Genomic DNA, 18,397 nt, shown 5'->3' on the forward strand with positions numbered 1-18,397 from the left:
AATGATAATGTTGCAGTGTCCAACAACATGTTTACAAAATATGATAAGAAAAATGTTGTATCTTCATCAAGATCAAACTTTAAAATTAAAAACCTTCCATCAGAACTGTAATAGCCTTCGAGGATTTTACATCATACTCATGTGGGTGCAGTTGCAGTAGTTTTTTTTATAGAATTCTACCTGGTCTTACCTGTGATTTCTTATATTTCAATACGTATCCTATCCTCAAGACTATTATTTCGGCAGGATTTTTTTCTGGTCGTATATATAATCCCATTAAACTGTAGTGAGTAAGGTATCTGCTGTGTGGCTACGGAAGTAAATAATATAGCCACCCCCGCTCTTCGCGTGGGTGTCGTAAGAGGCGACTAAGGGATAACACAGTTCTACTACCACCTTAGAACTTAAAAGCTGACCGATGGTAGGATAACCATCTGACTGCTGGCTTTGAAATTCGCAGGCCGAAGATGGGCAGCAGCGTCTTCGGTGTGACAAAGCCAGCCCTGCGATCAACAACCCGCCTGCCCAGCGTGGTGACTATGTGCAAAACACATGAGTTCACGCCATTTTTGGCGCGAACTTGTGGAAGTCTATGCCCAGCAGTGGGCTGCGATAGGTTGAAGTGATGAAATGATGAGTAAGGTATACAATTCATCTCGTCGCTACGATTGTCACAATGATTTTACACCACACCAGGATGTGCATGCTACGCATCATGGATGAACGTCCTAAATTGAGACTTCCTAAGGCCGTCAGTTACTTGGGGGGGGGGGGTGGAGGGGGTTAGATCACTGTGAGAGCTCTACCTTAAGTTTTGACGACTGTTGACTGTTGATTAGAAAATAGGATTTAAAAAATATTTTTTACTCATAGTCTTCAAATTGAAAGGAAAAAGTTGTAAGGAAACAAAAAAGCAACTTAACGAAATTGACAAGAATAGACGAGCACGCTATAGTAAAGCCATGTTATGGCGTAAGCCTCTTAAGATTTTCCTTGTTGTGAGGACGACCTTTAGTTAGATGTTATGCGAGTACGTTGAGACAATTTCTTAACATTTACTCATACTAGACGACCTTTAAAACTTGGTCTTTATATTAACTGCTTCGCATTGATATATAGGTATATACACATCTACAATTTTATTTTAATTTAGGTTTTAAAACATGATGGTGTGAATAGTTCAAAAGTTCCGCGTCAAACGGTTTTCCTAACTAGTAGCTGAATTTTGCATATACAATAATTAATCAATTATATTGTCTTACATATAGGATAAGGATTGTTGGGTGTAGGTTTCCTTCTCCTATATGGAGAAAGATGCCTATCTTTGCCTGGCAGTGGAATGTTACAGGCTTAAGCGTAACGTATTGTCTTACCATTATTAATTAGTAGGTGTAGAAATATAGATTATTAAAATCTTAGTGGCAGGAAATTGTAAGTTGTTTGTAAATATACTTATTTATAGATATTGATAATAAATTCAATCGAAATAATAGTACTCTGCTAAGGCAGATTACAAAGCGATTTATTATTATTTATTTGGGTATCGTACATCTTGCACGCTCGCTTCCTGTCCGCTAAATACTCATTGTTAAATGGTTTCATCCTTTTGTTGCTGTTTTAAGTTTGTTAAATTAACATTTTATCTCTTTGTATCCTATAATGGAATAGTTGGAAGGACAGTTATTTTAATTATTGGTATTTATGTGATAAATTATACTCTCTTATCTTGTAGATTATATGCTGGCGAAAGATGCGGCTTAACCGCTTTGAAGTCACAGCTTCTGAAGCAACACTCGTATCACGATGTTTGAAAAAACTATTCAGGCTTCACAAATATTTCCCTAATTGTAACCTATTTTGCTGTTTTATTAAAATAACGTTAATTTCGAATTCAATATTTGAATATTGCCTTTAAGCAAAAAATGATTCATACGCGAAGACTAGAATGTTGATATGCTAAATATGAATATCGTACTGAGATGGATTTTGCAGCTGTATCAACACAGACCACCTGTGTACTGAAATTAATCTGCGTCATATGGTTAATTTCGACATTCACAACATCCCTATTCAATATCGCTGACTTAATAAGCAAATATATTATTGTGAATTTGTCATCGACAAAAACAATTGGTCTGACGTTACAGCAAGTGTTTTATATGCTAGCGAAATTAGTTTATGAATGTGTCTACTACGAGTAGAGCTGAAATTTAAACAACATATGTAATCAATTGTAAAACGTTGTTATGTAAAACATATTTTATTGAAGAGGACTTTTAAAATCATATTTATGGTTTTAAATACAGTCAAATTTTCATTCTAGAATTTTACATTCATTACTTTTAAATATGACATCTGTTAAAATAACTATTTACACCAACTAGCCATACAATGGTTAGTCAATTAAATACAATATCAATGTGGTAAGTCAGAAAACCGAACTAAATGGTCGTTATCAGGAATCCTTGACTGGTGTGGCTTTGTGTGGTCCAAAACATGGCGAAAAAATAAACCAACAAATGCAAAGACAAAGTCCAGAAACAAATATTTATATCATCATCATCACAGCAGCCTTTCGCAGTCCACTACTGGCCATAGGCCTCCACAAGTTCACGCCAAAAATAGCGTGAACTCATGTGTTTTGCCCATAGTCACCACGCTGGGCAGGCGGGTTGGTGACCGCAGGGCTGACTTTGTCGCACCGAACACGCTGCTGCCCGTCGTCGAGCTGTGTATGTATGCTGTGTGGTTACGGCATCAAAGAATATAGCCACCCCCTCTCTTCCCGTGGGTGTCGTAAGAGGCGACTAAGGGATAACACAGTTCCGCTACTACCTTGGAACTTAAAAAGTCGACCGATGGCGGGATAACCCTCCAACTGCTGGCTTTGAAATATTTATATAAACGAAATAAATTGTTTCGAACAGGAGTTATAACGAGACCGATTGCTTTAATGGTATAACATAATAATTAATGCAGATGGATAAAACAGAGTAAAACAAACACATATTATCTATTTATATTCCCAAAAAAAAAGTAATTACAGGGTAGTTTGCGTGACGAAATGAACTAATTTCCTACCACTAAGTAGGGTATTAAATCGATTTTTCTCAGACTGTGTGGTGTGGAAAAAAGGAAATATAAATTTACCATAAACTGAAAAAATTATCAACGCCTACACCAATCTTAGCTCATTGACTTATGTAGCGTCATTCAAAAACTTAAAGTGTCAAATGTAGGACCTGGAATGATAATTAAATATTTACGGCAACTTTTCAATGTTTGTGACACTTTTAAATTAAATATATTATCACATCCCATACACGAGAACAAACTGAGCGCAATATATTAGCTGGTGCTAAACATATTTGATTTGAACATAACACACATTGACACGACACCATGGTAATATTGCAAACAACGGAAAAGTACGGCAGGAATAATGGATACACCGCTAGGACAGTGTATTGTATCCTCTGTTATTCTATCTTGATACGTTTTGACGTTTGATTATAGAAATATGCTATTGAGAGCTATAGACCTGCCGTGTTTTGATTTTGCATGTGTTAGATATAACTTTTACGAAATGATAAAAATGATATACACGGTAAGTTAAGACTAATTTATGTTTTATATTTAAATGACGTTTGTTTGTTTATTACTATTTAAGTTATATACTTATCAAGGCTTTGTTATTCATGCATAATTTGACCTACTAGCCGATTTTACTCGATAAGCATATCAAATGTATGGACGTGAATTTATATAGTGCAGCGTAATCGATATGCAATTTTAGCCTTCAGACGTGCATTAAGCTCACACGCTGTCTGTGCATAATGCAATGTGCAAAGGAAATATATTATGTACTCCGCAACTGTGTAACTTTCTTGACCCTGACCTGACTTAGCTATTCAACAGGGGTCAGGATATGTCAGGTATTGCGTATTTTGCATAAAAAGGGGTTAGATGATGCGATTCATTTAAAGATCGGTCTATTTCCATAGTACTATTTCAATTGTAATGATAATAAAACTGTTTGTTATATTTACTATACGAACAGTTTTAAATTGAAATTTATTTTAGTATATTTTTTTATTAAAATGCCTTTTATAAATATAAACATCTAAATAATTCTGTAATCTATACCAACAATAGCCTCTTCTGCTCCAAAGTTGCTAAGTAAATTTTAATAGCTTTTTAGCGATAAGGCCGCCTTTCGTACATATTTCATTTTTGTTAATGTTACTTTTTCTTGGCATACAATAAGTATTATTTTTTTTTTAAATTATTATCTATACATGAGTATAAAATTCTGCTACCAAAAACATTATTCAAAGCTCTTTGGTGACGTCGTATCGAGATTTTTTTTGAAGAAATAATATTTAAAAAATAAAATAAATATTTATTAAGCATGTAGGTATGATAAACAACGAAAATTATTGTCTAAGGTCATAGTCATGAAGTCTCAAATGTCGGAATCGTTAGGCGTTTGTATAAGTAGGTGTTGTCTTTACCATTTATTTAATCATTTTATAACGATTGTGCAAGTAGGTATATCACATGACTGAAGTTTAAGTCTTCTTGTTATATTAAATGTCTTTCATATTTATTTATTTATTCCAAAAGAAAATTTATTTAAAAGTTTAAGCAGTAAGTTTGGATGAAAAATAAATTTTATATAAAGTTTATTTTAACAGTAATAAAAAGTGTCGTAAGAGGCGACTAAGGGATAACACAGTCCTACTACCACCTTGAAACTTAAAAAGTCGAATGATGGTGGGATAACCATCCAACTGCTGGCTTTGAAATATACAGGCCGAAGACAGGCAGCAGGGTCTTCGGTGCGACAAAGCCAGCCCTGCGGTCACCAACCGAACTTGGGGAGGCCTATGTCTAGTAGTGGACTGCGATAGGCTGAAGTGAAAAAGTGTCTGTGTCAGCTCAATAAAAATGTTATATTTAATGAATCTAATTATATCAACTTAATTTAAATAATAAAACTCTAAAATCAACTAAAATCGCAGCGAAGCATCACTCTCGCCGTCACTGATCAGTGTTTTCACACGATGTCACTGCCCATATTTTTTTCATACCGCGCAACTTATAATTTTATTACGGACTAAACTCCAAAAAGATCCAAGTACCTACTATTTAATATTAAATATATATTTACTATTATATACGAAAATAAATACCTAGTTTATTAAATTCATACTATCAAGGCAAAAAATACTGTATGTACTATTTCATTTAAGTCATTGAATTATAAAACCGACGTAGGCACTTTAAAAAATTATTCTCGGCACCTTGTCTATCATTTATTAATACGTCAAACATAAACTACCTGACTTGAACGCGCAACGTAACATATTGCCTGTCACGCGATAGATATGAGATACATTTGACAAATACCTATTTGCTTCACAAAAATCATGTATTAAAATCATCGCTTTAGCTTACATTACTGTCACGGTTCAGTGTCATGATATCTGAAATATTTATGTCTACTTTTAGGGCTAAATCACTTTTGCAAATACTAGCTTTTCACATTTTAAATGTCCTGTAATAACTTTAATTTTAATACTTATTAAAATTTAGCTTCATTCGTCGAATCAACATAGCGTTTTCATCATAGCAAAATAGTAATTAATAACTACAAAATAATATTCATTATACTCTTTTAAATGACTATAATTAGTGACGTATTTTAAAATTTAGCACTCGGGGCTATAAAGTTTAACTACCGGTGAAGTGTGTATATTTCTTCATCCTTTTGTAATCAACTAGTTTATCAAGATTTCCTTTAATTTTTTGCATTGTTATATATCCTTATAATTCATATAAAAAATAAAAAAATATACACTTTACGTCTTTAAAAATTATATATTGCTAACATTTGTGACTGGATAAACGTCGACAATACGATTGCATTGCGCAGCCTTCCAACTAAGCATTACGGTCAGTCACGTTTTAGGCAGCGTCACGATAATCAAAACTACGCACTGGAATCAAAAAATTAATTTATGTTGTTGTCATAGTTTTATACACGCTTGTATTCCAAATACATTTGAAGTGTCGACGTCATTTAATAACCAAAGTTGAGCGAAGATGTTCGGGCGTCATGTTTGGATATGGAGCGAAAACGTATCTTCCCCTTGCGTCACGTCATTCTAAGGATATCGGCTTACGTCACAGTTCCACGCTTCGCTTCAATTTCTTAATTACGTAATAATATAAACCAGACAGTTCAAGCTTCTTATAATATTCTTGTCATTAACAAAAATATGACGTCTTTTGGAACAGTAGAATAACCTTGTTGTTAACATATAAAAACTTTATAGTATGTAGCGTTGTTTTTATGTATAATTATAATATATAAATATATAGTTTAATATTATTACAAATTAAAACTTTATCATTAATTTATTATTTTGGAAATGGGAAATGTTTTAAAAAAAGTATTATATTACAAATCATCTCAAATAAATATATTCTCAAGACTAACTCAAAAAGTTTGTTAATTTAAGCACTCTTCAATCGATGGTCATCAAACAAATATAAATACATTGTATGTATTTATATTTGTTTGTTTCTATATTTGTTTGTTTCTATATTTGTGTATGTATATTTGTTTTGTTGTTTAAAGTAGCCTTCCCCAAAGTGGGCGATAACGTCCCCTTGTGAGCGCTGCAGTACTAAAGGGTAAGAGACCTAAAAAAAAATGGTGGCGTTGTGTAGAGGCTTGGGGGGCGATTTGTAATTTAATCTATAAGGACTCTCGACTACAATTTGTGAACATCAACTAATATTAATTAAAAGATTGCTCAAAGGGGGCACTATAAAATAATTTATTCTCTAAGTGGGCAGTAGACAAAATGAGTTTGGGAACCCCTGCTTTAAAGAGTGATCAAATTTAGATAAAGTCATTGCTATTTCATTGCAGTTTCTTTTCTGGAAAGCTCACAAATATTTAAAACACTGCTAGGTAAATAGATTATGTGATATTAATATTAGATATATTATAACAAAATGAAAATAATATTATATTTAGGGTTTGATAGATATAGTAACTACATAGCATTCTATATATAATTGATTAGTTATTTAACCAAAAATTATTTATTCCCAATCATAAGGATAACAATTTAATTAAATTTAAAAAACTGCATTATTTACTGAACTTTGTATTGTCTTGCTCAAAACAAATTTTATTTCTGTCCCTTATAGCACGTCGCTCAACTTGTACTTATTCAGCACGAGTATTAAAGAATTTTGCTAAAAGTTTTAATTAACCTACTCAAATTATTTCCACTTCCATATTAATCAAAAATGTAATTGGTAAATAAATAACATTTTAATTATAATATTTATTAATGAAGTTGTGTTTAGTTTGTTAAATAATTGTGTACCTACATTTAAAAAATAAGGACTTAGTAAATTAATAATTTATAATTTAATAGATCTGCATTGAAATATTTATCTCTTTTTTATAATGATTTTTTAATATTTCCTTCTTTCTATTTAGAGTTAAATTTAAAAATAGTATTACTTACCTACGTCTATTGTATAACAAAATAAAAGGCTTATTATCGTTTTGAGTTAATGACAATTATTTTCTTCTACTGAAACCATTAAATTGCATACGTGTACCTACATTAAATTATAGCACTCAAATGACTTATCTGGCGATAATGAAGACTTTCACTTTTGGGCAATATTATAAGCACGTTTGTATTGTAATAGCTACAAAAAATTGCCAAAACAACGTTCTCTGTAAATGTATAAAACATCGGACACGAGTTATTGTTCCGATCACCGAACGATAAATGTAATCGTTTGTTGAATTTAGGTTTAGTGAAAAACAGCGTCAGAAAACTTAATGTATCGGCCTGAGGACGGAAAGCGGTGAGGGGCGGGCGCAGTGTCAACGTCACGAGAAAGCCGAGGTCTCTATATAAGCTCGCATGACCCTCCCGTTGGTATTACTCGCAAGCTATACACGTAAAGTCACGCACGTTGATCGCTTATTGCGCGTTCCTCAGTATCGCTCTTGTGTTTGACTCTCGTTGCACGCACTCGTACAATATGACCGTCACTAGCAAGATGAACAGTGTTTCCCGCCAGTCGGTGCTGAGCCGGCTCGGCCCAGGCGGGCTACTTTACGCTGCAAATAAAATCTTAGCGGTACGTCATCGCATTGTGTGGTGCTCTTTTAATTTTAATTTTATATGCCAGTGAATATTATCTATAGTGATAATGCGTGTGGAAATATTGTGTTTTCAACTTGTGTTTTCAACTTGTGTTTTCCATTGTCCCTAGGTTGCTGCTGGCAAAGATGAGGATCGTTGGCGTACTAAGAACGAAGGCGCTTTGTTCAAGCGCTGGAAACGCACTACTTCATCCGTAGATACCACTCCTGCCGCTCCTACACCAACCACCCCGTCATCGCAACCATCAGATTTACTCAAGTTTTTAGCAATTGTAAGTACCTCCCTTTACTTATATATTCATTAATAAAAGTTTTTTAACTATAAAATTGCAACTTTTAAAGAATGAAAAAAATGGTTAAAAGAATCTTAATACGTAATTTTACTTGTATTTCATAATACAGTCATTTCCTTAATTACTCAAAGAAATCAGTTCTAGAGACTGTATTCTACTAAGTAAAAGACTTTAATTAGATAATTAGCGGCCATTAAATGACTATTTTTTATTTTAAAGTATTAACTAATACATTCAACATTTGAAGTCACTTATATATAAAAATAGACGTATCCGTATAAAATAAATCTATTATGTTTTTGTCTAATTTAAAACATTGCTTGTTCTAGAATGCATTGGAGCTCTCTGCACCTGCATCCGATGCTCTACTTAAATCACGATCATCGGAATGGTTTCAATTGTCTGGACATCCGGGATCTTTGGCACCAGCAGGTCCTGGTACAGTATGGAAGCGCCGGGCGGCTGGCGATCATCCTGCGCACAATCCTGAACGCGACGCATATGAGGCTCTAGGGGCCTGCCCACATATGCGATCAGCGATTCCTCGATTCTACAGGGAGCTAGAATATGGTGGTGAACATTTTATTGAATTACAAGATCTTCTTCATGGTTTTCGCGATCCTCACGTAATGGATATCAAAATGGGGACTCGTACTTTCTTGGAAGACGAAGTCAGTAACGCTCGCGCCAGGACAGATCTTTATGAGAAAATGGTTCGTCTGGACCCTAATGCCCCCACTGAAGCTGAACATGATGCACGTGCTGTTACTAAGCTACGTTATATGCAATTCCGTGAACAATGCTCATCGTCTGCTGAACAGGGCTTTCGGATTGAAGCAGTTAAAATGCCCGGTGAACCACCCCTTACAGATCTTCAAAAAGTAAGGGAGCCAGAACAACTGTCAGCTACAATCGCTCGTTTTTTCGAAAACAATGAACGGGCTCGAAGTGCAATTGCTGCTCGTCTTCGGGAAATCAGAAGTTTATTCGAAAAGTCTGAGTTCTTTCGAACACATGAAATTGTTGGTAGTAGTATTTTCATTATATACGACGATGAACGAGTTGGAGCTTGGCTTATTGATTTTGCTAAGACTCGACGAGTGCCAAATGAAATCAAAGTAACACATAGGGAACCCTGGCAGCAAGGAAACCACGAGGAAGGGTTTTTGTATGGATTAGATAGGCTTATAAATACAATAGAAACGGCAAGATTTTCTGAAACAATAACAGAATCAGATGTATCACGTTGAACATTTGGCGGGAGGAAATTGGACTCGCCTTGCATTACATGCACCCTTCGCTTGGCCGTAGGTCCCCAGGGCCGCTCTCCTGTCGCCACCGCTGAGCTTCGGAGATATACAGAAAAACTACGTTTGTGTTTGTTCATGTGAAAGAGAATGCGATGTATTAGTTATTCATTTGATCTAGTCTTTCAATATTTAATTATACCTTTATTACAATTTCTTTTGTATTTTATTTTCCTTTTATCTTTGGTAACAAAATAAGTTTTATTAAAAACAATTACATTTTAAAAGTATTAATTAACAATTACATTTAATAATTATTTTTTTAATTACACACGATATATACCAAAAAAGCTGAATTAATAAATACAATAATATGAAATGCGTGACAACAAGTGACGCCATCTAGTATACTCGTTTATAGTAAAAATTATTAAAAAAATAAGGTATCTATACGATCAGAGCTTCTACACAGACTTAACTTCATTACCTTAATTTTATTTAATTCGGGGCACAACTGTTATTGCTGAGCATTTGCCGAGAGAACCTAAGGGCCATCTGCAATATCAAACCTTCGTTAAATTATGCACTAGAAATGCATTCCATTCCCGCAAGATGTCATTATCAACTATTGAATCAAAACTTCAAACAAGTTACATTAAAAAATTTAAAATTAATAATGATAGTTACGCCATCTAGTGTTGAAATTCAATACTGCTTGGATGTTTGATTGTTCAACATTATTCTAATCAAATATTTCTTTTTATCACTAGAGGGCAGGCATTTTTGGAGGCAAGAGATACAATTCAGGTCGGCTAGATTATACTACTATTGTATTTTAAAATCTATAACTAAGAAAAGTAAAATACATACATAATATCCCTTATTTGTTTTACTTGTTTATGGCAAAAAGAGATACAAGAGCTTTGGTAAATATAGATCTTATGGAACAGTTGCAATTGTAATCAGTGAGGACTGATGACTAAATGTTATGAACTAATAAATAAATAATAATAATAAAAAACTTTTGGCCATCACCCTCAAAACTTTATTTCAAACTTTATATCTGGTCAACTCTAAGATTTGTTACTTTCATTTTTCCAACCGACTTTAAAAAAGGAGTCAATTATATATACAGAGTTACAGGAAAAGTCGACCTAGATCGGTTAGGGGCGTGTAGTACACACCATTTCTGAATCATTTCACTATGCAACCCCCCATCCTAAACTTAACCGTTTTCGAGATATTCGAGTTTTAATTTTTTTTATGAAAATGCCCAATTTTTCGGCTATTGAATTGAATATTTTGAATTTTTTGACTCTTATGATTATTTTTTTGGTTTTTTACATGAAGAATGAGATGCTTAATGACCTCAATGACTAAAATTGCACGTAAGTTAACTAAATAGGTCGTTGTAGACGATCGAAACTTAAGAAAATAAGTACAAATTATAAAAAAATATTTTTCTTTTCTGGATATCTCAAAAAATTATTATGGCACTTGCTCTGCAGATGTGCTTAAAAACATCTACATTCTATCATAAATGATGTCGATTTTTTTTTCGTTTGCGTTCAAACATAATTGTACATTTATTAATTAAAATTGAGCATATTATTTTTATAACTCTGTTATTGTGTGTAGCTAGTTAAAAGAATTGAGAAGAGTTGAAGGGTTAGGAACTTAACATAGAATTTCTTTCGTTAATAAATTTTGAATATTACTACGTTTAGTACTTGTTTACTATTATTCCATGGTCTTTTTAACCGACTTCCAAAAAAGGAGGAGGTTCTCAATTCGACTGTACTTTTTTTTTTATGTATGTTACATCAGAACTTTTGACCGGGTAGACCGATTTCGACAAATTTTGTTTTATTCGAAAGGTGGTGTGGTGTGTCTCAAATAAATTTAAATGGTCCCATTTAAATTTATTTGAGATCTAACAACTACTTTTCGAGTTATATCTAATAATGCGTTTTTACTTGACGCTTTTTTCGTCGACCTACGTTGTATTATACCGCATAACTTTCTACTGGATGTACCTGTGGATGTGGATTTTGATAATTCTTTTTTTGTTGGAAAAGGGATATCCCTAGTTTGGTACCGTGGTAAGGAAACCAGGATCTGATGATGGGATCCCAGAGAAATCGAGGGAAACTCTCGAAAATCCGTAATAACTTTTTACTGGGTGTACCGATTTTGATAATTTTTAATTTAATCGAAAGCTGATGTTTATCATATGGTCACATATAAATTTTATCTAGATCTGATAACTACTTTTTGAGTAATCTTTGATAACGCGTAGTTGCTTGACTATTATTTCGTCGATCTACGTTGTATTACTTGTCGATGTAATTGAAGTCGGTTTTTTTTTCGTTTGCGAGCAAACACAATTATTACTTCTCACACTTTATTGCAACAAGACTTTATTGGTGTTTTATCAGAGTTATCCCAGTAAAACAACATAAACATGTTAAAAAGCCTAACCTGCCTTTACTTACATCATACATAATATACGAGTACATAAAATATTATTAAAATACTCGACTCGGTATTTTTTTCAACACACGAATCTAATGAATCCATAATCAATACAGTTATATTTTACCGAAATAATGTTTTGATTGGAAATTTTTACAGGGACATACGAAGTAAAAAAATATTTTTTTATTTCTTTGTTATATTGTTTTTATTAGTGCTTAAAAAATAATATTTATATTGCAGAATTAAGATTCATATAAGCTTGATTAATTTTAAATGTGTGGTTTGAATATAAAACAATACCAATAATATAAGGAAATGTATATTTAATAATCATAGTAATAACATAATTAATCATTAATTACAAATTAAATTAACAACTACATAGGATTGGATTAAATTCTTACACGTATAGTTTACAAATATCTCAATCTTTCTTAATATTAAAATTTGAGGCATTTGTCAACTCAATTTTTTTAAATGTACATTAAATGGCTACTTGTATTTAAAACATGAAAATTTAATATTTTTCTGAAATACTTTTCATGATAATTTGATTTTTTTCTTGTAACAATTTTAATAAAAGAAATTGAACTTCAATGGTACATATTAGCATTCATTGTTCATTTAACTATATTTAGCACTCAAGAGACCTGCCCATGTCGAAGCTAAATTTAAGTTATTAAGTTAAAGATCATCATAAAAAGTCATCAATATCTAATAGCTTTGTTTGTGTTGTATGATCAAAATAACAACATTGTTTAATTGAATAAGTTTTTAACAACAATCAATTTTGGTTAAAATAATATTTACATTTATTGAAAAAAAGTCCTTTAAATCAAATATCTCTATAATTATGTCTACCAAGCAACAACTGTTTATAGGGTAAATAAACTTATCCAAAAATAAAGTTTTTTTTTCTTTACTAACTTTCAAATTATTTTAATACCTTAAAATATTTTAATTAATTTCAAGCCTTACAATGTTAAATTATTATACATATCAAGAAAATCAAACATTATTCGGTGGAGTTCAATGAGTTTTTAAAAGCTAGATATGAGAGTCAAGTTTAGTTAACATAATAATAAAGTACATTTAGCTATACCACTTATTAATAGTATTCAATACAAAAATGTATATTAAAGGGGAATTCACCGTAGATGGTATAACTATAAGTGATCATGTTTACTACATTTTAATAATAGTCAAAATACTAATTATAAGTCAACCATAGTAATATTTTTCTTGGCTTTAACTGTCCGGCAACTGTTGACCTTTGTGGCGAATCTTAAGGAGTTAAGAGTCTCATTAAAACTCTCATCAAATTGATTGATATTGACCAACATAAGTGTTTTAGAATTGCCCCCAAGACTGGGCATCAATAAGTGAGTAAGTTTAGAATTTCTGTATGGGATATGGGACTGGTTAGTTTGTAAAGACAAAATCACTTTTGACAGCTCTGAAAGCGATCTGTTAATATGCTTTGTTTCATCCATTCTTTGAGTTGTTTTTCCACTCTCAGAACCAGCTAAGTCCACCAAGTTCAAGTTACTAGTAAACTTTTCTTTACGTTTCTCATTAATAGCTGATATTTTTATTTGTGCAACTGAATGAGATCTGGAGCTTCTTTCATTGTTCAATGTTGCTGCAGTTTGTCTGTTACGTTGTGCAAATATTAACAATCTGATGAAGTCATGAGTGCTTTTCACTTCTTCTTCTTTTAGGTTAGATACATATAAATCTGTGCCTTTTGAGTTTACCATTTTTATATCATGGCTTTCTTGATCCTTGCTAGAATTTAATAAATCGTAAATGATTTCATTGTAAATTTCTAAAAAGGAAGCATTTATAGTCAATTCCCATCCCATTCTTTTCAAGTCTTCCATACATGTAAAAATCATGTTTATAGCTCTTGGTATAATACCATACTGTTCAACCCCACAACCACCTTCCATAGTGTAGGTTTTTCCAGAACCAGTTTGGCCATATGCAAAGATACAAACATTATAGCCATCTAAAGCAGATTGAACCATTGGGGAAACTTCGGCAAAAACATCTTCTTGAGATGAATGAGGTGTGAAAATGCCATCAAAGGAGAAGGAGTGTTGAGATTTTCCTTTTCGAGCTGAATTCAGAAGTTCAATCTTTTCTACTTCAATAGAACAAGCATCAAGAACATTAAGATTGTATAAAGGCTTTGAAGCCTCTGAATCTAGTGGGGGACGGACTCGACAGTACACCCGTATATTTCCTTTTAAATCTTGAACAGTGTTTCTTAAAACGCGTTGATCTCTATACATGGTAGCTAAAATATTTTGCAAAGCCTCTGAATCTGTTTTACTTTTTGTTATTGTGTCCATTGCTTCCTTATGATCTAACTTTAGTTTGTCATATTCTACTGATATTTTCTTGAGATGATCAGTCAAAACTCTTAATGCTTCGGCTTCTTCACTTAAACTTTTATGACGGCGAGTTAGGTCATCAAATTCCATCTTGAGTTTGTCATACTCGGACGTTTTAACTTTTAAGCTTTGAGTAACATCGTCCAAAAGTCGAGTTTTACTGTGTAATTCTTCATTTTCTTGTTTTTGAATTTCATAATCCAGTTTCAAGCTCTCATATTCACTTGACTTCAGCCTCAAATCTTTGAGAGTATTAAGTAATTTCTCTTTTAACATGTCTCTTTCAGATATGTTTCCCTCAACAGTTTCTTTTATTTTTTCATATTCATCAGACACTTCTAAATGCTTATCTCTCAAATCACTCAATTCACTTTTAATGGCCTTATGTTTTTCAACTAAATCATTGAATCGAGCTTTGTAATCATATGGAGCAATTCTCGGTGCAACTGTTGCAGGCTTTTTTTCGACTTTCGCTGTTTTATTAGGCACTGCAGCTGCAGAAGGTGCAGTTGCAGACCTTTTTAGTCGTGGAGCTGCAACAATAGTGGAGGAAGTACTACGCAAAGGTTTTGTATGGTTTAATAACAGGTTTTTTTTGTCAGCATCACTGAGCCCATTGCCTATTGTTCTTGTTATATTACGACCACTTGTAAAAGTAGGCTTATTCTCTTTAGTAACTGTTGAAGGAAATTTCGGAATGCGAGACATCTGAAAAATAACAACAAACAAATAAATTCAATGATATCTTAGCTTTTACTAACTACTTCTTTTTAGAGAATTAAAATGTTATTCATAGCTTACAGATTAATGATAAACGATCAACTGATGAACGATCAAACATGACCAACTTACAGTACAGTAGAACCTCTTTAAGTTAAAATCCAAGGGAAACACTGAATACGTTACATAGATTTCAGTTATTACGTCTAGTGCATGTATGCACATTGTTCCTATTTTCGCCCGAATGCGCAGTAGGAATGGTAAAATAAATAACAGTTTTAGGACTCATTTCACTAACTTTATAACACAGTAATGTTTCATGAACAGTGACAGACAGAGGTTTTGGGTTTTGAGGCAATGAACCAGATTAATTTTTTAAATTATAGAGGTTTTTTTTTTATCGAGGTTTGTTTTACTCTATCAAAAAGCTCACTGAACTGATTATGCAAAAATATCGAATATCATTAACTGCATAATTATAGTCATTGCATAGAATTACTTTGATTACGTACCTTCCTTTTTATATAAATATATCACATGAAAAGATATTCACTTAATAACACGAACACAAAAACGTTTCGTTTGTCAGATTAGTAAACGGACGCATCAGTTTGAAATTCGAATATTTACGCTCCTTCTTGGTGTTGCCATATAAACATTAGTTTTAATCAAGAAACTTATATGCTTATAAATATTTCAATAAACATTTTTAGGTAATCTGGTTCTGGTACGTAATATAATAGTAACATTTAACATAATAAATTAGCCCCATTCAAAGCCCCATTGTAACTACAAAAGTATAAATAGGTACTTTAATTGTGAACCAAATATATCATATATTATTTTTGATACATATTTAACAACAATACAAACCAGAGCTTGGTAATTAAATACATGTATATGATATATTTTACACAGTTATAATTTTGAATGGTAATTTAGTAACGAAAAAGTTTAAAAAATTTTTATAACGTAAGGTTATTAAGAAAATTAACGCCTTCTAACGGTATTTTATAATCGTATATACAATATTATCAATTGAACTTTTTTGTAAAAAACTATTGTGTTATTATACACACACCGGCATATTTAGCGAAATATAAAATAAAAGTTTGATATCAGTATCATATAAGGTTGCTGGCTGGTTTACACGTCATTTAATTTAAAAAGAAATATTTTCAAATTAAGAAAACAACTGAACATCACATTTTATGCAATTGTTTTAATTTTATTCAAATACACCTTATCTGGAGCGAACTTCGAGTATTTCTTCCTTCTGAGTTTGATTTAAAATTTCATTGAAATACTGTTTTTTGTTATTTTTTTTTAATCGCGTATCTTTTTGGAGTTGAGGACTGAATTATGCCTGACTTAGCCCCAACGGAGATTGCCAGGGCACTCGAAATGCGAAGAAATGGTCAAACCTACAGAGTGATATCCAGAGATCTTCGCCGACCAGTTTCAATGATCCACCGCAGTATCCAACGGTTCAGGGAGACAGGTACTTATGTGAGAAGAGCAGGACAAGGCAGAAAAAGACGCACTTCGAGTAGGGATGATCGTTTCATTCGGCTTCGTGTACGTAGGAACCCCCGTTTGACAGACGTCCAAGTCCGACATGAGTTAGAAGCAGTGCGAGGTGTAACCGTAAGTGAGCGTACGGTACGAAGAAGGTTCGAAGAAGCTGGTTTGGGTTCATTTTTGTCCGCCAAGGCTCCAAGGCTCGAGGTAAATCATCGTAGAAACAGGTTAACTTTTACTCAGGAACATCGACTTTGGAACGCGGACCAATGGAGTAAGGTATTGTTTAGTAATGAGTGCAGAATTATCTTAAATCAAATTGACGACAGGGAAAGAATATACAGACGCAAAGAAGAACGACACAATCAGACAAATTTTGAAACTACAGTTGCATACGGTGGTGGATCAATAATGGTTTGAGCGGGCATTTGTTTGAGAGCTCGCACAGACTTGGTAGTGATTGACAGAGTGAGTCTGACTGCAGACCGCTATATCAGAGAAGTTTTAGAAGAAAATGTCGTACCATTTGCCCCATATATCGGCGACGATTTTGTTTTTATGCAGAATAATGCTCGGCCGCATACCGCTCGGGAAACTCAAGCTTATCTTAATGATATGAATATTTTTGTTATAGAGTGACCGGCGAGATCACCAGATATGAACCCAATAAAGCACGTTTGGGACTTGCTGAAAAGAAAAGTTAAGTCCAGAATTTCAGCTCCTGCCAACATGGGTGAACTGCGAATCGCCGTAGTTGAGGAATGGCGGAGACTATCCCAGGAGACCATCGATAACATCATTCTCAGTATATAAGAGCACGTGGAGGAAATATGCAATATTAATCACCATTTTTCTAATTTAATTAATTGTTATCTTAATATTAATTTTCACTTTTCCCGGTTACATGAAAAGTTCAAAAATGTACCATTTCTCACAAATAGCCTTTACTCGCAAAATCTGTTCTTAATGTGACCTCATTTTAAGAAAAACAAATGAAATTTAAATAACAAAAAAAGTGTAGTAAGTAGATTTTAAAATAAAACCATATCTTTTTTTAATTGTGGACCTTTTTTTGTGTTCTGCTAAATATGCCGGTGTGTTTATATGATTATTATTTAGTTATATCAAAAAAATAATAATACTGTAAACCTCGCTAACGTGAACTCATGTGTTTTGCTCATAGTCACCACGCTGGGCAGGCGGGTTGGTGACCGCAGTACTGGCTTTGTAAGACGCTGCTGCCCGTCTTCGGCCTGTGTATTTCAAAGCCAGCAGTTGGATGGTTATCCCGCCATCAGTCGGCTTCTTAAGTTCCAAGGTGGTTGTGGAAGTGTGTTATCCCTTAGTCGCCTCTTACGACACCCACGGGGAGAGAGGGTTCACATGAGTTCACGTTGTTTTTGGCGTAAACTTGTGGAGGCCTATGTCCGGCAGTGGACTGTATAGGCTGTAATAATGATGAAACCTCGCTAAACCTGGCGGCTGGCCTTTCTATAAACAAATCGTTCGTTCGTCGTTTTTTCTTATTTG

The 18,397-nt window shown here is 33.3% G+C and overlaps 2 protein-coding genes across 2 annotated transcripts; one reads left to right on the plus strand and one right to left on the minus strand.

The window, feature by feature from the left end:
- Positions 1-8,085: 8,085 nt before the first annotated feature.
- Positions 8,086-9,965, plus strand: LOC123653796 (inositol-trisphosphate 3-kinase homolog). The gene is made up of 3 exons (XM_045589778.1): positions 8,086-8,184; positions 8,320-8,481; positions 8,832-9,965. Exons 1-3 carry the CDS (start codon positions 8,086-8,088, stop codon positions 9,750-9,752), a joined length of 1,182 nt encoding a protein of 393 aa, XP_045445734.1. The 3' UTR covers positions 9,753-9,965.
- Positions 9,966-12,405: 2,440 nt separating this feature from the next.
- LOC123653505 (protein claret segregational-like) lies at positions 12,406-15,946 on the minus strand. Its single transcript, XM_045589496.1, has 2 exons — positions 15,859-15,946; positions 12,406-15,334 (listed from the first exon to the last, which is right to left on the minus strand). Exon 2 carries the CDS (start codon positions 15,332-15,334, stop codon positions 13,442-13,444), a length of 1,893 nt encoding a protein of 630 aa, XP_045445452.1. The 5' UTR covers positions 15,859-15,946; the 3' UTR covers positions 12,406-13,441.
- Between the last annotated feature and the right edge of the window lie 2,451 nt (positions 15,947-18,397).

Source organism: Melitaea cinxia, chromosome 5, assembly GCF_905220565.1.
Source record: "Melitaea cinxia chromosome 5, ilMelCinx1.1, whole genome shotgun sequence".
NCBI classification, from domain to species: domain Eukaryota; kingdom Metazoa; phylum Arthropoda; class Insecta; order Lepidoptera; family Nymphalidae; genus Melitaea; species Melitaea cinxia.